The following is a 21,171-nucleotide window of genomic DNA, read 5'->3' on the forward strand; positions in this document are numbered from 1 at the left end:
GTTCACCCATACTGATGGAGACCTGGCCACAGCTGCAAGGAAAATGAACCCACAGAGATGTTGCTTTGGTTTCCTGGTCCCTCCCCTATATAGGGGACATAAGCTATACCTGAGTGGGTTTGCGAGTGGAATAAGGCCAGCCATTGCATTCCCCGCCCCAATCCCAAACAAGGATATAGAGCAGGTCACAAGAACAGCAAACCTGGCTGCTGGCTAGTCTGTATGTGCTCGCCTCCTGCTCAGCAGTTGGGGAGCATGGGCGACAAGGGATCTATGGTAACCCAAAGCCCTCCCAGCTGTTTGGCGGAGAACTGCAGCAGAGAGCGAGGAAGCTGTTCTCCTTTCCCCCACTGCATGCCCCTCTCCACACAACAGGCTCCCCAGGCCTAGGCTGGGCGCAGAGCAGCCACTGCACATGCTTGTGCAGTCAGCGCCTCCCCGCCATGTACCTGGGCACAGCCCCTTGGCTCCCTGCCCTCGGAAGTGGCTGCATCCTCTTCCCCACTTCTACTCAGCCTCCCTCACACTCCAGGAGGCAATGTCAAGTCAGGCTGACGGCATCTCAAGTGGGTTCCAATTCATGACTCTGCCTCCTCTTTACTCCAGATCAGTGCTCTTCTGTGGACTCCAGGACAAGAAGCCCGTGAGGCCAGGCAGGGAACAGAAGGTAAAGGATGTGTGGTCACTGAGTCAGAGTCTACATTCAGTGGTGGCTGTCCTCCAGGCTGCTCTTCCTTAGCATCACAGGGATGGCTGCATCACACCTGAATTACCGGGGATGCTCCTGCTTTCACAGGCATCTATTTGACACCTGTTCTCCTCTCCCTGAGGTCACAAAACCACTCTCTGGAATGAAACACCAGCCAAAGACATCTTCCTTAAAGTGTTCAGAGCTTACAGAGCTGGGGTTCCCAGATGCTAAGTGCTAATGCTGGTGCCGGGGGAGGGGAGGGTTGTGTCTGGCAGGAGAATGAAATGCCAGAACAAAGGGAAGTGGAGAGACCCCTGTCTAGGATCTGCTTAGAAAATAAGGCACTGGTTCTAGGGCAAGCTTCTCCCTGGCGGGAGACAAAAACAGCAGAACATGGCAAGTCTGCAAGAAAAAGTGTAAATGGCAAGTCCCAGAGACAGTAGTGACCCAAAGTGAGCCAGCGGTGGCAGAAATGACCAGCTCCAAGTGGTGTAATAACATTTCTCTGCATCTTGCCCAGACCTCAAACAGTGAGTTATCTCCAATCTGCAGCTGGAGAACTGAGGTACAGACAGGGGCAGTGAAATGCTGACGCTCACACAGTGAGGCAGTGGCAGAGCTAGGAGATTTACACTCTCTTCCTGAGTCCCAGTCCTGTGCTCGGACCCAAGCCCAATCTGCCCCCATTGGGGGCACTTCTGAGAAGCATCTCATGACTTTTGGTTTGTGACCTGATAAGGAGGGGCTGTCGGCAGTTTGCATCCTTCCACCTGTGCACACCTGCAGCACAGGAGAAACAACCTGCACAAAAGAAATCAGCATGCTGCGGTGCTGGGCACTGTGTACTCAGGCCCCGCTCCAGCCCAAAGGCAGGCTACATTTCAGCTCTTGAGGAAGCGACTCATATTTTCTGCTGAGCTGTGTTTTGCATCCACCTCTCTCCAACACAAGTGCTTGTGTACCATGACATCATACTCCCCGGTGCCAGCCAGAAGCTCCAGCAGTGCCTGCTCCCCAGGGAAGGAGCTATCGTGGAGCTGCCAAACCCAGCAAATCAGGCCTCCTGGAACTTCCATTAAGTTATGGAACAAAAATAGAGCGCTCCTGTGATTCGGCTGTTACATTCCCAACCTGCATCAGCTGGGATTTATTAGCAATGACATCAGAGAGGTTTCCCAGGCAACCCGCACATACACCCGAGAGAGCCTCTGAGGTGGCGATCGAAGCAGCAGAACTCACGTTCCACGGGGCATGGTGCCCGCATGGCAGGAAAAGCAAGGCACTCACGCTGTGGGGCCCCCCACCAGCACTGGTACATCTCAGGGAAGGCTGGTTTAAGGCCAGCGCTGGCAGCATGACAGACAAAGGGCTGGGCTCTCACCCTCCAACCACAGTGCCCAGAGCATGGTCTGATGAGGCCTGTACTTGTGCCAAAGGTCAGAGCGCAGATCCAGGAGTGCTGCCTGCAGAGCTAACCCATTGCTCTCTCTTGGCCCTGTTCTAGCTTCACTGCTCTGAACTCAGCCCACGAGCAGCTGCTAGGCAGCTAGCAGGGAAGATACCAACCAATTCAGTTAGAGCCACTTACACAAGGGGGCTGGAGGTGCAAAAGTGTGCTTGGGCTTCAGGCTCCTGGCCAGCTCCAGCGTGGTCCCGGCATCAGAGTCTGAGCAACCTGCTCTGTAGGGTACCTCAGTGCAGCCTCCTGCCCAGCTAGGTGCAGCTATGCAGCCAGCTCCACAGAGATGGTCTCTGCTAACAGCCCCTTGTAACACCAACACCCTGTGCAGGAGGCAGGACACCCACTAGCTAGAAGCCTACAAAGCAGCTGTGACGATGCGGGCGCTCTCTGGTAATGAACGTTGCCCCTGGATCGGACGACAGCATAGGGGGTCTGTATCACATGGGAACAGGTCTGTCACCCGAGGGGGCTGAGGGGAGCAGAGCCTGCCCACCCAAGGAAAGGGAGAGGAGGCCCGTTCTCATTGAGACTGAGCAGGTGCGGAGCCATCATGGCTCGAGCCTGGCTGGCCCCCAAGGTTTGAGCGAGGTGGGCCAGAGAGAGAACCAGGCAGAGACCCAAAAACCAGGGGATGGGGACTTATGACAGCAGTGCACGCTGGCTCCGTTCTGTTCCTGTAGCCGATCTCCCATAGCTTGTGGGGAAGCAGATTAGACGTGGTTAAATACACAGGTTGGCGGGTGGTTGTTTTAAAATCCTTGGGTGTTTGTTTGTTTTTTCTCTCTCTCTCTCTCTCTGATGCTTTGCTACAACTTAGCAAATAAAACACCTTTGTTTTCAGCAGGTTGTCGGCCACCATCACTAGTCACAGGTGCCCGAACTCAGCTGGGCCTGCCGGATGTGCACAGTCAGTACAGTCAGGCCCTGGTGTGAGCGGCAGAACCAGAGAGATTCAGACAGGTCTGGGATAGAGGCCAAACACCCAAGGGTACGTTCAGGGAGACCAGAATGGAGCAGAGGCGCAGCTATTCCTGTAACCATGACAGCAGCTCAGAGAGATCAAGGCAATGCCCATGTCCTTGTTGAGCACAGAGGGGCACGGAGTTTACAGGGCAGAATTAAACAACTGAAGGGCCTTAGAACGAGTGACATCCTGTGTGCAGTAGAGATGGGCCTGAATCAAGCAACGGGAGAGGAGACAGGAGATGGAGGCAGGGGCAGAGGGTGCGGGGGCAGGGCCTGGTGGGAAGTGAGGGCAGAGGACCGGGTGAGATGGCAGGTGAGTGGAGGAGGCCGGGGGTGAGTCAGGAGAGAAGAGAGATGGGGAGAATGCCTACATCACACAGCTGCTGCCCATTTGGCAAGGTGGAAACTGGCACCACTTGCCTTTTCCTCCTGGGATCTATATGCAGGGGCCCCACCAGCATGGCCTGCATTTAAAAAGCTAGGTGCAGAGCCCTCTCCCCACACGGTTGGTCAGGGGAGGCAGTGCAGATGAAGAGAGGCAGCGGCTTGGTTTATAAGCCTAGAAGAAAGCGTGCTAATTAGAGCTGGGCTCCAGCACCCAGAGAGACAAGCGCTGACAGCTGAAGTTGCCTCAATACCCACCTGGAAAATTGTTCCATTTGCCTGCAATGATCTTTGAGAGCAGAATTGATCTCTAGTCACCTGAGTCTGCACTTGGGGTTGCAGATTTCTGGGTGTGAGATGCCAGTGATGGATCAGCCCCTGGGGGGACGGCTCTCACTTAGCACAGTCATCATTTCACAGCTTGCAAACAGCAACTGTTTGAACGGGCCCATGGCTTTGAGAGCTGGCTGGACCCGGACCAGGACCAGAGGGAGCGGGCCCTGGGTTCATCTTCATTCAGGGGCTAGCTCCTTGGCTTCTGTTATTCCCAGTTTTGCTCCACATCTCAGGCCATGGAAGTGTCTGAATGGGAAGGGGAAAGGAGAAACCAACACCTCAGTCCTGCCTGCTTGCAGGAGCCTCCACCCCCAGAACTTCCCCTGAACTCCAGGACCGAGGGCCTGCTGCAGGATGTGCAGGCGCACAGACTAAAGACACCCTCCCAAGGGATTTGGTCCGAGGCAGTGTGGCCTAGGGGCCAGGCCAGGTTGGTTCTAGTCACCGTGACACTCCCCTTCTCTGTGTCAGAGGATGGAGGGGGATTTCTAAGTAAGATCAATACAGAATGAAGCAAGTACAGGATCCGTCACCAGTTGACCCAGAAAAAAACAATCTTGTGAGTCTCCAGAAAGCCATGTAACCACACCAACCCTCATTATTTCACACACACAAACACAGGTGACCTGTCTGCAGCCTGGCCCCACAGTACAGTCACTGCAAGTTTAGGAACGGCTGTAAAAAACCCTTCCAGAGAAAGCTGTCCAGGCATCCTGTGCTACTGCATCTATTAGCCTCTCTAGAGAGACACTGCTGCCAGCTGAGAGCATCTGGCAGCCCAGGCTGGCATCTGGGTTTGAGATCTGGGGCCTAGGAAATAGCAGAGCACCCTACAATCCACGTGTGAAGACATACACCCCACCTAAGTAGGAGTCCTCCCCCTGGGGCACTGGATTCCAACTCAAGAGCCCTGGGTTCTGTGCCAGCTCTGCCATGGCTGACTGGGTGAGCCGGTGACTGCCCCTTCCTCTCTGCACCTCCACCCTCTCCTGCCCGTTGCACACCGTGTCTATTCAGGGTGTGAGCTCTTTGGGGCAGCCCTGTCCCTTACTCTAGGTTTGCATAGTGCCCAGCACAACGGGCCTGGAGCTCAGCTGGGGCCTTGGTGCCACTGTACCACCACTAACAAACAGGAGAGTCCTTGCCCCGCCTCAGTCACAGGCTGATGTGCTCTGCCCATCCCAAAGAACATGAGAGACACCCAGGTGGCCACACCCTCAGCAGTAACCAGAACCAGGAGGAAGGAGCAAGGCCAGCACTCAGGACCTGCAAATGCCCAGAGAGGAGAGCAAGAGACCCCACAACAGCAGTAACCCAGCACAGCCGGCCTCTTCTCGAGCCCACCGGGTTTGAAACCCAAGCTCAAATGCACCCGTCTAGAGCCCTTCTAGCCCCTCACCTGCCTGGAGAGACAGCTTAGGCCAGGTCCTCACTGGCACCTTTGCTGGGACAGCAATGCTGGTTAAGGGTGCAATTTTTATACCAGCGAAAGCCCTTGTATAGACACAGCAAAGCAGGGCTGGTGAGGGAATAGGCATGAGCTTCCCCTGCAGAGCACTCTGGCACATATCCAGCCCTGGATGACCCAGAGCACTCCTTTGCTGCATCTGCACTAGGAAGGTGTGCCGGGAGAGCTGCACCTGTATCTCTGCACCAGCCGGAAAGCGAGGCCTTAGAGCTGCAGGGGGATCACAACCCCAAAGCACCAGTGAGGAGCTCACCGGTGCAGGGCGTTTGGTGGTGCTTCCTGAGGAGCCAGGGAGGGATTGGGGGGGGGGGGGATGTCAATTCTGCCAAGCAAAGGGCCAAAGTGATTGTCCCACCCTCCAGAGCAGTCTCTAGTGAATATATCCAGCTAGGAGAGCATCGCTTGGCTGGATCAGGCTCCCAAGCCTTCTCTCTGTAAATCAAGGCTGTATGTAGCAGGTGGGCGTGTAATTGGGGAGGATGAATAGCTTCGGTTACCCCCGGGCAAGCAGAAACAGGACACCCCGATGGCTGGGCCTGGTGCCCAGCAGCACACTTGCAGCGAGGACAGGAGGGCTGCAGAGCAGACCCAGCCCCTTTGCCTCACCTGGAGGTTCCCATCGCCAAAGCCAGTGCCCCGTGCTGACTCCCTCACGAAGCTGCCTCAGCCCACGGCAGACACACTCAAAGCACCCCGGCTTTCAGCGAGGACGAGGAGCCATCGGGATGCGCTGCCAGACTTACAGGCTTTAACAGGGAGCAGGGGGCCCCAAAATCTGAGGGGGATGAGGCTGGGATCAGTGGCGCCCCCTACTGTGGGACAAAGTCACCTGCCCACAGCACGGGGACCATCAGGGCCCCTTCAGGAGGGCCAGGCCTGCTGCTGAGGAGAAGTTGTTGCTGCTAGTGACTGCAACTGTCACTTTCGCTGTCTCCGGGCTGGGCTGAGGGAAACCACAGGGCTGCCTTCTACAAGACCTGCGCAGATGGGGCTGCGAGTGGAGCCAAGCCTGGCCCCGAAGTCATGAACTAAACTCACACCTATCCTGCCTGGCCCAGGGCAGAGCATGCCTGGCCCTCCCACCCACCCAGATCAGAGCCCTGACTCCCAGTGTGAGCCCCCAGGAGAGAAAGAAGCCTGGAGCTGACATGGTACCCAGCATCAGCCATTTTGCAATCAAGACCGGCTGTTTTTCTAAGCGATCTGCCCTAGCGATTACTGCAGGGCAGGGCTCTGGCCTGTGCTGTGCTGAGCGCAGTGGTCCCATCTGGTCTTGGGATCTAGGAAAAGGGAGACAGCTACAAGAGGGTGAAGAGACATGTCCAGGGTCATAGTGAATCTGTAGCCTTGACTCAGCCTTCTGCTCTAACCACTAGGTAATACCACCTGGCAGGAACAAATCCCTTATCCTCAGGGTGTGAGGGGAAGGAATCCGAGCTCCTCCCCCCATTAGCCATAGTCAGAGGCATGGGGCGAGGAGGGAGAACATTCAAGCTCAAGGAGAGGATGGGAAGGCTTGTGGTTCAGGCACTGAGTGGGGTCCCAGGAATCTGGGTTCAATCCCTGCTTTGCCACAGACTTCCCCATAGCGGGCCATGGCAAGCCACAACCAGCCCACCCCACCCCGCAAGCCAGAGCTCCCATCTGGAAAGGGAGATAAGGCTCTCTCCTTCCCTGTCTGCATGTGAGCTCCCTGAAGCCAGGACCCAGCCTGGGAAGGGGTGGGGGGCACTCTCACTGGAAAAGCATGGGACAACAGCTTAGGAGCACGGGACAACAAATTTAAGGCCACGGATCTCCCTGTAAGATACCCAGTGAATGTAATCCAATGCTTAGGAGTTAAAGGAGGGGACCTGGACTCCTGGGCTCTGTTCCTCACTGGCTGTGTGACCCTCGAGAAGTCCCTCCCTCAGCTCTGTGCTTCATTTCCCTGCCTTGATCCATCTCCCCTTGGGACAGCAAAGCTCCTCAGAGAGCAAGTGCTGCATCTCTGCTGGGCACTATAATTAGAATGGAGATGCCATCCTGGCCCTCGAATGCAGCAGCTCCCGCTCCATGCTAGCCACTTTCCAAACACAGAGGGAGATGCTCCTGGCCCCTGCAAAGCTCCCAAACCTGAAAGACAGAGGAAGGCTGAGGGTAGCTCACCACACAGACAGTGTGATATGGGGGAAGGAGGAGACAGGCACATGGCTAGTTTGTGTTCAGAATTACCAAGCCTTGCTGCACAACTCTCAGCTCATTCTCCCTCTCCTCAGTCTCCTACACCAGTTGTGTGTCCCTCTGGGCCTCTCCCTCCATAGACAGGAGGAGCTGGCCAGGTGAGACACGTGATGGGGCCACCTTGTAGGCACTGCAGAAACAGTAAGATCCCCCCTGGAGACCAAGTGAGGGAAAGGCAATCCAGGCCAGCTCAGAGAGGTGTGCCATGCATACGGTGCATCAGGCAAGAAAGCACAGAGGCAGACAAGGGCGGAAAGGGGATAAGTTGAGGCTGCCATCACTAGCAGAGCGGGTGGGTAGGAGGCAATACTAGGAGATGAGTACGCTGAGCCTGGAAGGCTCCAAGACACTAGTTTGATGCAGTGGAGAAAGGGAAGCCAGTGGGGCTGGAGAGCCATGTCAGACCAAGGTGCTCAGAGGAGCCGCGTTCTGTACTGAGGGGAAGGGTGCGTGTCCGGGCAGAGAGGAGGTGGGGGCACAGAACACCACCACACGTTTTTACACATCCTTGCAATCTGCTCTGAGCAAGGGCTCCGCAGCTTTTCACTGCTCTCTGTAAGCAGCTGTGTTCCTGACTGCACTGGCCTGTGCTGCTGGTCCCTAAAGCTCTCTGCCCTGCCATCAGAGCCCCCGGAAGAGGAACAGCAATGATTCAAACCTGGGTCCCAGGTGTACTGCTGGAGCCACTGCCAGTCTAATATCAACAGAACCACCACCTACAATAAACGGGGGGCCAAGGGAGAAAGCAAAGCCCTCTGCATCTCTCCCTGAGCAGCCCCCATCCTGCCCCTCAGAACAAACAGATCAGGGGAGAGAGCTCTGAAGTCTCCTTTGTGCAGCAGCTGCTGTTGCCATGCGGTGAGCCTCGTTGCTATGACGGTTTGCATGTCAGACAATGGCTTGTTTTGGCTCAAAATGAAGCTGCTATTGGCTGAGGTGTTTCCACGGCAAGTCGCCATGGCACTGGGATGGGAAACTGCAGGAGTTGGCTTGGACATGCCCATCACATCCAGGTGAGTGGGGGGCCAGGAGGCTCTGCTCAGCTGGCGCACTCCACTCCAGGTGAAGTTAATTAAAGCGAGAGGGAAAGGAAACCCAGCAGCTAACGAGGCAGCAAGCAGAGCACTGCTTTCCATTATAATTAGATCTGTTAATAGCTCCGGCAGATCGGAATCACACCTAATAGAATTAGGGAAACTGCCAAGACAGCTGCTCCCATGAAAGGCATTTAACACAACACATTCCTGGGGCGGGCGAGAGAGGCAGGGAGGGGCAGCAGCCACTCAAAGAGGGGTCGCCCAGAATGAGGAGCCCAGGAAGTACAACCACTGTCATACAGCAGGGAGCAAAGTGCTGTGACACACAAAGCTAAAATCACTGGGATGAACCCGAGCCAAAAGTTTCCAAGGGACACTAAGGCCAGTAAACATGCGGTCAGGAGCACATGCGGTCGGGAGCTCTGAGCGTGCAGGAAGGCCTAGGTGGGAGTGATTACCAAGGGACACATCGGATGCAAAGCCAGTTTGCCAGGGACTTGTCACACACCACGTCAGAGCGTTCCACCCATCTCTCACTCCATGGGAGCACAGCATGGCACTGTCTCACACTGGGGCCTAGGCTAAGGCGGGTCTACACTCCAAACTGCTTCCACCCCTGAGCAACGCAGTTCTAACGACCTAATCCCTGGGGTAGATGGCGCTGTGTAGATGGGAAGACTCTCGTCAGTGTAGATAGCGTCTTCACTAAGCACTGCAGCAGCACAGCTGCAGTGATGCAGGTGTAGACAAGCCCCGAGACTCACTTGGGAAAGGCATGGGTCAGAATCCACAAGCATACAGTGCTGGGAACTCACGACAGCTTCTTCAGGAAGACTGCGGTGAACTCGGAGCAAACAATGTTCTGTAGCTGCTGTGGGGCGGGAACATCTGGCTGCTTCCCCCAAGTATAGAAGCAGGCTGCAGTGATCCTGCTAGGAGCTTCTCTCCACCTTTGTCTCGGGTTTAAGTGCCTGAAACAGCCTGAGTGCTGCTCACCGGATGTCAGGAGAGGCCATCTCTCCCCGGACTAAGTGCTTAGCAGTTAAGCTAAGGAAGCAAGGCCCTTTCAGTGCTGTGCCAGGTTAGACTAGTCTTTATCCAGGCATAAAACAGCCCACACACATATGAATCTATCAACCCCACTCAGGAAACAGTGCAAGGAAGCTGGGAACAACAGTTCATATGTTGCAACAAACCCCTCTCCCTGTCAGGGAGCCACATAGCTGACATCACACACTTCCTGCAATCAGCTAACTGTGGGGCTGATATTTTAAGCCATGAACGTTAGCTTCAGACATACAGTAAAAGCACCGCCCCCGCTCTGTGGCTACTGGGAGTTAAGCACAGGTACCATGGGTGCTACTGCAGCCCAGAGCGCTTCCCAAGCAGCAACGTGAAACTGTCAATGCGGGAGAGTTTCGCTTGGGCAGGGCTAGGGGCAGCACCAGCACTGATGGACTAAAGAAGAGACACCAAACACAGAGCAGGGGCGGGAGGCGGAGAAAAATTAATCAAGCAAATAAAAAGGGGAAGAGAGAGAGGTGCTGCCCAAGCCACCAGCAGGGGAGCAAGGGCTCCCTCTACCCATTGGGGACATCTGGGGGTCACAGAACAGTCACTCGAGATGCATCTGGGGCATTTTGCAAGCCCTGGCCTCACATATAACTCCACCAGAGAGGTCCTTTGGGGCCATCTGCCTGTCCCAAGTCAGGGTAAAGGAGGAGGGTTGGGCGTGGGGCTAGCAACTTCACCCCGTAAAAAATCAACTTGCTACAGAAATGCCAACAATAGAGATAACAGAGACTTTTAGCCTGGAAAAAGAAGGGTCTTCAACTCGAAGACGCATGACGCTGGGTGGTGAAAGCCACGAGGAAGCCACTAAGCCCATTACCCTTCTTGCAACCAGGAGGATTACCATCGGCACATGGAACGTGAGGACCATGTACGAGTCAGGAAAGACGGTGCAGGTTGCAGCAGAGATGAGGAGCAGCAACCTGACCCTAAACACCTGGCGACACGACCTTCAGGCTGATAGCAAAAAAATGGGCTATACCTGGAACCAGCTAGAGCGAATGGCCCAGGATAAAGGACTCTGGAGATCTGTGGTTGGTGGCCCATACCCCGATTGGGGTGACGGGCATGAGTGAGTGAGGCCTCACATATAATGTACGCAAGGTGTGTGCCATAATCCTACAGCAATACAGTAAGCAGTGCCCCTACACCTTGTCACTGTGGGCGGTGGCAAGGGGACAGAAGTGGAGTGGGTGTATTCTTAGGGAGAGCTTCATCCAAAGAGGTTCTAGTCAGCTCTTCCTTATCCTAAGTCTGCTAGCTACACACACGACGGGAGCACTACACTGAAGACTGGGACTGGCCAGCAGAGACAACAGGACTTGAGCCCTGAATACCGGGTACACAGCCCTCGCAGCAAAGCCATCGCTCCTGACGGCAGGAGCCAGGCTGAGAAGGATCTTTGCCGAGTTCATTGAATTACTGCAGACTAAAAATAGCCAAGCAGCAGGAATCGCAGAATGCCTCCAAGGCAAGATCTGAAACAATAGTTGCCAAAAAAGGGATAATGTGGAAGGACAGGCAGACAGGCTGCAGAACTGCACAGACTAGAGAGGCATGGAAGAGAGGGGGAGTGAAAAAGAAATACCAGGCACTGAGCCTAAAGGAGTTGTTTAAGCCTGAATCAGAGAGGACTGGAAATTAGTGCAGTAGGAAGTGGCCGCCATGCCTCAACTAATTCCTGTACGGAGCAAGCGGCCTGCTGCAGCAGCTTTCTCTGAGAGCTGTGTAGCAATCAGGCCTTCCCCTCCTCTGAATCCTGGAAGAACTCAGGAGCTTTCAGCTGTTCCTTCTCCCCCCAGAGCCTCTTGACTATTCATGGGGCAGGGTGGGTTCATCTCCCTCAACCTCCTTGCTGCTGCTGTGAAGTTGGTGGTCTCCCTACTCAACCCTGCTTCCAGACTCTTTTTATGTTCCCTTCCCCTGTGAATAGCTCCAGCGCTGCCTCTGCTCATGGCTTTCCTGACACAAGAGCAGGAGATCCAAATTGTCAGTTTCATGGTTGCTCCCAGGGCTCTCAAAAGCAGTGACTTAACCAGTCTTGTCAGCTTCATGCTGCTGTAGCCTGGGGAAAGCTTTGAGAAGCAGCAGAGGCACCGGGGCTATCGGCAGATTCAGGAACTCACTGCATCAAGACACACTGGAATGGTTTTCTTTACTAGTATCCCTAATTTCTCTCTTTTCTATGAAAACTTAAACTTGGCAGAAATCAATGGCCTTGGCTTCCGCCAATTCCCTCTCACCCACCAGGAAAGAGGTTACTACTTACCACTGGTGAGTGGCCCTGATCTGAATGAAGAATCCATCTCGAGTGAGAGGCTGACAATAGGGCTAGCACAAGATGCCTGCTCCTCTATAGGAACTAGGAATGTAAATATTGGTAAAAAAAGTTAACTGGTTAAATTATTAAAATTATATCGTTTAACTGTTTAACCAAGGTCCCTCCGGCTGGCCTGGTGCAGCGGGGGCTGGGGCTCCTCCGACTGCTGGGGTTAACAGTTAAGGTTGGTTAACGGTAAGCCTAATGCTTACCAGTTAACCGTAAGCTTAATGCTTACCAGTTAACCGGTTAACCTTTTACATCCCTAATAGGAACCAAAAGCCTGACATTGGGACTCTAGGGAGAGGATCATGATCCTACAGGCAGACAGGAAATAAGTTTGGGGTGGGTGAGGGGGGAAGAGATCTTACACACAATGCAGCCAAGCTGCTTTTCTTCCAGGCCTTGCAGGCACAGGCGGCTTTTCTGAAATGTGAGGCAATGACTGCAGCATAGATACGTGAGACCAAAGCGACAGAGTACATGTGTGGGGACTAGGCAGTAGCTCAGACTCCTGGTGTAGTCTGGAGGGAAGTGAAGGTTGTTTGCCAAGTCTGCTTCACAGAGAGAGACCTTGGCAGGCAGCTGACTGGACACTCAACAGAGACTAGTGCTTTAAAACTACCCCAAAAGCAGGGCTCATCATAAAGCCCTATGTTTTCCCCCAGTTCTCCCCAATCCAATCCTAGGAGCACAGAGTGGAAAGGGCAGCCAGCAGCACGGCTGCCTTACGCACTCTCAGTGAGTTTTAGCTAACCCACAGGCTGACAGCTGCAAGCACAGACTTCCACCAGCACACACCGACTTCCACAATCCAGGGCCCAAGGTCTGTACCTTCCTCCTCCCCACCAGCAACACTAGCTGAGAAAGGAGGAATCCCCCGGGGTTTAATTTTGCAACATAGTTGCTCCCTCCTTCCTCAGGTGCACCAGAGAAAGCCACTTCCAATTCCTTGCTGGCCGCGAATCTGATGAAACTTTCCAACCACACAACTGAGCAGAAAGCCATGGAGGCGATGGAGCGGCACGGAACAGACGGTTTCCTGCCTCAGCGCTCTGGCCAAACCCCACTGGGACACAGGCTCTAAGGTGACACCCCACAAAGCTCCCCTTCTCCCAACTGCTTCAGGTCTCACTCTCATCACAGTGGGAATATGCTCCAGTCTAACAAGCTGCACAGTTATAGCTGCACTATTCGGTCATGGGCCAATCACACATTAAAAAATGGTAGGAGAATTGGGCCCAACCCATGATCTTTACACAGTACTGAGGGCTGCACAGAATTGGTTTTGCCCATGTATCATTTTATGTACTGGAGACTGACACAAGGCGACAAACTCCAGCAAAATTACACACAAGCTGTAGATGTGGCTTGTAACCTCTGCCTGCAACACTGGAACAAGCAACATCTGGCTGAACAGCAGCAGCGTACCCCTGCCTATGGAGATTTAGGTTTAAGTTCAGCTGGAATGATCATTTGAGCCAACCAAGGGAGTAGAGCACTACCTATGCCCTCGGCAGTCCCCAACACACATTAGTGAGGGAGGAGCAGACGCAGGGGTGTCCATTTCTAGGAATGAGCTTCTCTGAGGCATCTGATTGTCACTAAGTGCTCCCACCACCCTCTCTGGGTTCTGTTCCCACTTCCCAGTTCCAGCTGGGACCAGACGTGCAACATGAAAGGATATGCTCAAGGTACCTCCAGCCTCCCGGGAAGCAGGAGGCAGTTGGAGTCTCATAGAGAAGGATTGTCTTCTGTACTCTCCAACCCAATTTTGAAGCCTGAGGAGTTTCCAACAAGGAGCCACATTCTAGTGCTTCCTTCAGTAACTAGTTGTGTGACATTCACCCAACGTTCATTTTGTGGGTGTTCACACGAATAGCCCCTGTATTTCATGAGCTACAAGGCCACTTTCAAAAAGGCAAATCCAGAATCTTCTGAGCCAAGCAAATGCAAGGGAAACACAGCAGTGGGCTATCTGCTTCCAGATCTTTTCAATACAATGACCCCGGAAAAGTAATCCCCAGTACTGCACACAGCCAATTCAGAGGGAGTCGGGAAAAGGGCAGGTACCTTAGGACTGGCTCCTGTGCACACAGGTAGTAATTCTATACTAGGAATAGACCACAAAGAGAAGGTGGTGCCAATCCCATCATTCAGCCAGCCTGGCACCTGGCCTGAGGAGAATGCACACCCTGGGTCTCGCAAGGTCTGCTTGCCAAGCCCCCTCCCTTGATCGCCAATGGCTCTCCTCTCTAAGCACCTCTGCACTGCCTTTGGAGCACCCTCCCTTGCCCCATTAAACAATGGCAGCTGAGGGGAAGTTGAACTCACCCACAGCACTACCAGGATGCCGCGCACACACTGCTCTGGCCCGTGCTCACCACGCAGCCTCCAGATTTACAAACTCCTTCAGAGGCCATTAAAGAGGCACATGGTGCTGTGGAGAGAGCTCATGATGACAACTGGTCTCAACTTCAGGGACGAGCACAGGTTTGTGCCTCTCACACCTGGAGAGATCTGTGCTCTGAGCTCTCTAAATAACCTGGGACAGAGGTGCTGGCAGGGGTCCAACAGCAGCTAAACCTCATCAACCCTCATGAACTGGGAACACAAAGCCAGGCCTTATGCACAAAACCAGATCAGCGCCCAGCAGAAAAAGGCTCCTTTGGCCTGGAACCCTGATATCCTCTAGGGCAGTGGTCCCCAACCTTTTTGGCTGGCGGGCGCCAGCTGAAGGACCACTGTGGCGGTGGAACACCCGCCGAAATGCCGCCGAATTTCGGTGGCGACGCCTCTCGATGACGTCACTTGTTGACAGCAAGCGGCATCATCGAGAGGCGTCGCCACCGAAATTCGGGAGCGATGCCTCTCAATGACGTCACTTGTCAGCGACAAGCGGCATCAGCGAGAGGCGTCCCCGCTGAAATTCGGGAGCGATGCCTCTCGATGACGTCACTTGTTGACAGCAAGCGGCATCATCGAGAGGCATCGCCACCGAAATTCGGGAGCGATGCCTCTCAATGACGTCACTTGTCAGCGACAAGCGGCATCAGCGAGAGGCGTCCCCGCTGAAATTCGGGAGCGATGCCTCTCGATGACGTCACTTGTCGGTGACAAGCATCATCATCAAGGGGCGTCCCCGCCAAAATGTCACTGAAATTCGGTGGCATTGTGGCGGGTGCTCTCCCGGGGGCCAGGACGCGGGTGCATTAAGATGCGCCCGTGGGCACCGCATTGGGGACCACTGCTCTAGGGCCTGTTGTGAGAGCTTGACTGGATCAGTTACTCAGCAAGAGCCTTCTGCTGCCTCGCTGGTTACGTGTGCCCTTGGGAGAGATTCACGAACATGAACAAAGCTCAGTTTGGAAGAGGGAGGCAGCCTGGTGCGCTCCCTTCTTTATCTGCTTTAATTCATGAGGCAACAGCACTGCTGGGCGCTGGGTGTTTCCATTCCCTGTCTGGGCTTTGGGCTAAGGCAGGGGTAGGCAACCTATGGCACACATGCCGAAGGCAGCACGTGAGCTGATTTTCAGTGGCACTCACACTGCCCAGGTCCTGGCCACAGGTCCGGGGGGCTCTGCATTTTAATTTAATTTTAAATAAAGTTTCTTAAACATTTTAAAAAACGTATTTACTTTACATACAACAATAGTTTAGTTATATATTATAGACTTATAGAAAGAGACCTTCTAAAAAACGTTAAAATGTATTACCGGCACGCGAAACCTTAAATTGGAGTGATAAATGAAGACTCAGCATAGCACTTCTGAAAGGTTGCCGACCCCTGGGCTAAGGGAACACACTTGTTACTGGATTTGCTGTATAGATTGACACTTTGAAGTGACCCTTGAGACATGCCCTCTGAACCTCTCCCATCTCAGCTACAGTCCTCCAAGAATACCTCCCCCCCTCCTAGCCCTGGAAGGGTAGTGCTGGGGATGCAGCAGCGTGCGCACCTGGCAATAAACACAATGGTATGATAAACAACAATCCAACTGTGGAAGAGGAAAGACAAGCTCTCCAAAGGGACTTACCATCTTCCGTCTCCTGCCAGACGATGCCCTCCAGGTTGACGCTGGTGCCAGGTTCGCAAGGACCCAGACACTCCGGCTCGGTAGCCAATGCCACATCGCAGGTGTTCACCCCCACAGAGCGAGTGCGTACCATGATCTGCTCGCATGGCGATGAGATGTCATTATTGACAACTGGGACCAGGAGATGCAAGGGCAACACTGCAGGCGTGGAGACCGGAGACTCCATCTGCGGGGAAGGAGAAATACACTAGTGACCATTGGGGAGAGCACCAAGGAGAAAGCAAACACCAGCAAGGCTGTCCCGCTTTCCTGGAGAACACAAATCAGGGAGCCCCCTCCTGCCACTATCCCATTTGGCCTATTTGCTTGGAGCAGGTTCACAGCCCATCCATCCTCCATCACAGAACTAGGACTTAATAGGTCTTTTCCAGCCCTGATACGCCTATAAACTACAACCCACTGCAAGGACAGCATTTTACAAACAGAGTCTAGGCCCCACCCATGTTCCTCAGCTGGAGACCTGCCGGACCTCAGCCCTGCTGGAGAGCCTCTGGCTGGGCTGCTTTCAGTGATGAAAGGTCTTTCCAGCACAGGATTCCCAGTCTCCCGTAGCCAGTCAGTCAATCTGCCTGGAGACTGATCTGGTTTGGCTATTACCGGAACGTCAACACCCGGAAAAGCAGCCCTGGATCTGATGGGAGGAATCACAGAATTCTGCCAGGCTGGCTGGGGCAAGGCAGGAGAGGCAGCTGGCAGCCTTCAGATATCTGTTCCATTCCAATGGCCTCTCCCCAGCTCTACCCCAGCCAGATCGACCCCCAGCAACCTCCCTGCCTGTTTATAGACTAACCCCTACACCTCTGCTTTCCATGCACCAGAGCCCTGCTGGGATGACCCAGGGGGTTCTCATGTTGAAGAGGAAACCCAGCCATCTTGCTTCTCTCGCACATGAAAGTCACTTCCTCAGTGCCAGAGCTGGGGTAGGTCTGCATGGAAAGCAGAGAACTCAGCTGAATTGGGTAGAGCACAGACAAACCCTGTGGCTCTCTCCACCCCAACTCCCCAGCTCAGTAGACCAGGCTCACAGCCTCTCGGCTATGCAAGCATCCTGCTGAGATGGCTGAGCAGGTTAGAAAGTCACCCCAGCTGACGCTCTGTGGTCCAGCACCGTGTGACAGAGGAGAAAAGTCAAAGGGCTGATTCATTTTAGAGCCCTGTCCAGACTGCCAGCCAAAGAAATGCTTCGGTATATAGCCTGTGTCTCCAGTGCCCAGACAGTGTAGCTCATTTTCTCACTCCCCCCAACAGCTAAAGCAGCCTTCCCACCCACACTGAATCAGCCCCCCAACCGTACCCTTGCAATGGGGATTTGCAGCACTAATCATGCTGGCTGGTTGGGCTGCACTCTGACCTCCTCCCCGGGGATAGGGTTTCTGATCTTGATAAGATGCTGAGCAGCTCAAAGCAGCAGACACTAAGGAAACCACCCCCGTGCAAGTCACCAGCAAGCTCACAAACTGCAACACAGCCACTCCAGGAATTGGGACAAACCACCACAGCATCCAGCAGTGAACTAGCCAGGAGATGCCCCTGCAAGCCTGCTGCTTGGCACTGCCCTGGAGCTAGAACCATGGGAAGCTTGGCTGCCTGCTGTCCTCAGCTCCAGAGAGGCAGGAAGAAGAGGTCTCCAAGCTGCTTGCCAGAAGGTGCCCTGCCTGCTGGGGATGGCCCTACCGGCATTACCAACCGTAAAGTCATTGCTATTTGTGGCACTCAACTGTCAACAGCCACAAAATGTTCAGACTCCCATTGAGACAAATTCTGGTCCCTGAACAGCTGCCAAAACATTATCCTTAGCTGCCTGTTGTCACAGAGAGAGACCTTTGCTAAGCCTGCCTTTTTATGAAACTGTTCGCTGGAGTACAAGACCACACACTGAACCTCGGCTGCCATATCAGGCCCAGCCTCACTCCACACGACCTCTGCTGTGGGGCCCGAGTTCCCGCATCTCCCCACACCCAAGCCCCAAATCAAGGATATTTTCAACTCCATTAGCAACCAGCACTCTGCAAAGCCCCCTTGAATTCTCAGGAGCAGGCGTCCCCAGGCTGAACAGAGAAGGGGGCCAAGCTTCGTGCCACCAATGCTGGAGGAGCAGGAGGCAAAGGGGTGTTTCTAAGGCAGCGGGCAGCACCAGGGTAAAATGTAGTAGTCCGCCACATGCTGGCAGGAGAAGCTGGGTGGATGGATTTGCCATTGCCCATGTTACCAAAGCAGACAGGGCAAAGCGCCGCTGGCCTGCAGTCAGCTCCTTGTCCCCTGCACTCTCCTCTGGACAGCCCATCGAAGTGAATCCAGTGTGATAAGCATTAAAGACAGCCCCAAGGTTTCCTCCGCAGTGACTGAGCTACAGTCTCTCCCCTCTCAGCGGCAGTGGGCTTCTCCTGACAGCAGGCCTGGCTTTCTGCTGACAGCACCAAATCCCTCAGGATCCAGGTCCTTAGCCTTCATTTCTGAGGCAACCCTTTGGAGAGACTGCCACACCCAGCACTTGTGCTGTCCAAGCCCCTTTTGGCACTGCCCATGGGCCTGTTCTCCCTGAAGGATCGGAGATGAAAGAATTTTGCCTTCCACATACTTCCTCTGCCCAAGAGGGGGCACTGATCGTCACCAGGGCAGATCAGAGCCACATGTGCAGAGGGGGGCCTCATTCGGCACCTCAGCAAATCCCACGTAAGCAACGAGTCCCTGGGAATCACTAGGGCCCAAGAAAACAAACAGCTCCAGAAAACCCCTCTCCCTGAGCCCCTAGCACAAGCAAAGGGGCTGCCTCCAATTCCCATCCATTTACAAATTAACGCCAGTCCCCTGCAGTGAAATAGCTGGAGAGGAACCATGTGCAATTGACACAACTTGGCTGATAGCAGCAGGACTAGCAGAAACGGAGTGTCAGGTGGGGAAGCATTCAGCCCGGGGAAGCATTCAGCCCTGAGCGTCATTTGCTAGTCAGCGCTGGGAGCAGTGGCTGATCGCTTGTTTGTGTGGCTGAGGAAAGGAAGGGCACCTGTGGGTTTTGAAACCGTTCAGCTTCCTTCCACTTTGCAACAGAAACCACAGAGCAGCACAGGCATGTTTAATTACAGTTCCAGCTCTGCTAATTATCGTTTGGGCACATTTGTAATCTGCGTTATGCCACAGTGCATAATAAGCAGCTCACTGAGACCCATCTAATAAGCAAGGCGGCTTTATGGGATTTCATATTTCACTCTGCACTGGAACCAATGAAGCCTTATTTATCATCCGTCCGGAGAAAAGGGAAACCAGGAGGGGCAGCAGCTTTAGATTAGGGAGAAAAGAGAGAGAGAAAAACCCACAAAGGCAAAGGAGAGAGAGTTTGCCTCCCTCCAGCAAAGCGATTGGCAGACAGGTAGCCAGGTCCTGGAAAGATTTGGAACAGAGCTGAGAAGTGGGCCAGCGCTGGAGACAGATCAATCCCTGAATTCACCTAACACCTGTGTCTTATCTCCAAGCGACAGGGCATTTCATCCTGCATCTTTTATCAAGCCCAACACAAGGTGAGAGGCTTGGCCTGCTGGTCACTGCACAAGCCTCAGGCAGACAGCCTGTGAACAGAGACTGATGTGGGAAAGGAAGGAGCCAGGCACTTATTAGTCTCACCATGGGAAGTAATTACAGTGTCCTCCTCCTGAGCATAGCGATGTCACTAGCCATGAATCTCCTCCCAGGCTCAGAGCCACATACAGCTGGAGCCAGCTCCACTGTGTGCAGCAAGCAGCAGGCGTTGCAAAGCCAGGATTGGAAGCTTCTCTCCCCTTCAGCTAGTCACATCAAACCCCGACCGCAAGGCCAGCACTCCAGCACCAGCCAGTCCGGTGCTAGACGCAGATCTCCAGGCAGGAAGACTTGCAGCAGGAAGCATGCTCATTAGGTAGCACGCCAACATGCACACCCCTTAAGCAACCACTTTAAAGCCCCCTCCAGACTCCTGGCAGTTTTGAGTGAGGATGCAGATAACAGACCTTGCAGGCCCTCTAAGGCAGGCTTCACGGCATGTGATTCACATCCGGCTTCAGTTCCTAGCTCAGCCACAGATCCCCCGTGTGACCTCAGGCAAACCATGTAACATTGCCTGTCTCAGTTCCCCTCTGTACAGCGAGGTTAATACTATCCTGCCTGCTGGAGGTCCTGAGGCTAAAGCTATTAATGTCTGTGGGCTCAACGACTGCTCTCCCGGGGGCCAAGGCGCTAGACAGTCCCCAGGTGATAGTCGTGCAGCACACGTCTCACTCCCCAGTGCAAGCCAGGGAGTGGCAGAGTCTGTGTCTGTCCACCAGCCACAATGAAGAACCCGCTTTGTGTTTACAACACCAGAGCCCTGTCTCTTCTCCAACATCAGGGACACACTCTGGTGACTAAGACAAGAGTCTAACACAGCTGACCCAGAAAATCGCACAAAGGCTGCTGGATGGAGAAAACAAAACAGAAAATGCAGCCCCGGGAAGCTGCAAGGATCATTGAGAGATCTTAGAACAGGACTGGGGGATTAAGGAGGGATCTTGAAACCTTTCCCTGGCAGCAGGCTTAGAGCTCAAAGTAGACATGCTGCTGGAAACACGCTACCAGTGCAAAGTGGTGCTGTTTCTGCAGCCTTGCTCACCACACACAGACAACATGCCAAACCCCTCTGCAAGGGGAACTCCCAGCCAGGTGCTGACATGGGGAGGGCCAGACACCTCTGGACGTGCACAGAAGTCAGCTGTCTGCCATCCTGAGCCATGCCAAGATGCCTCCAGCAGCCATGCTACTGTATGGTGTCTAATATAATTCACATTAAAGGGCCAGCACATCTTAATCAGTACACACAGCAGCAGTTAGTTAAACCTGGAGAAACAGAGGTATATGGTACAAAAATCAAACAGGATTGGCATCAAGGCTGGATTATAACAGCTGACCCCGACATCACATTGACCCAGCCAATTTTGGAAATTTCTTGATAGCATCAGACATTAAAGGTATTGGTAATACCAGTAAGTGAGCGGTGTGATGACACTTTTCGGGGCAACAGGTCTGAGACCTCTGACAGTGGAGATGTGTCAGTGAAGAAACTTGGGCCATGTCTACACTAGAAACATAGGTAGTGTTAATACATGTTAAC

General features: G+C 53.9%; 1 protein-coding gene across 2 annotated transcripts in view; it reads right to left on the reverse strand.

Moving 5' to 3' along the window:
* ZNF609 (zinc finger protein 609) overlaps window positions 1-21,171 on the reverse strand; it is a 113,565-nt gene that overhangs the window by 16,222 nt on the left and 76,172 nt on the right. For both annotated transcript variants that reach the window (XM_039492270.1, XM_039492271.1), the window contains exon 3: window positions 15,996-16,221. In XM_039492270.1, the coding sequence (XP_039348204.1) occupies window positions 15,996-16,221 (226 nt within the window). The remainder of the gene's footprint in view (window positions 1-15,995; window positions 16,222-21,171) is intronic.

Source organism: Mauremys reevesii, linkage group 10 (genome assembly GCF_016161935.1).
Source record: "Mauremys reevesii isolate NIE-2019 linkage group 10, ASM1616193v1, whole genome shotgun sequence".
NCBI lineage: Eukaryota > Metazoa > Chordata > Testudines > Geoemydidae > Mauremys > Mauremys reevesii.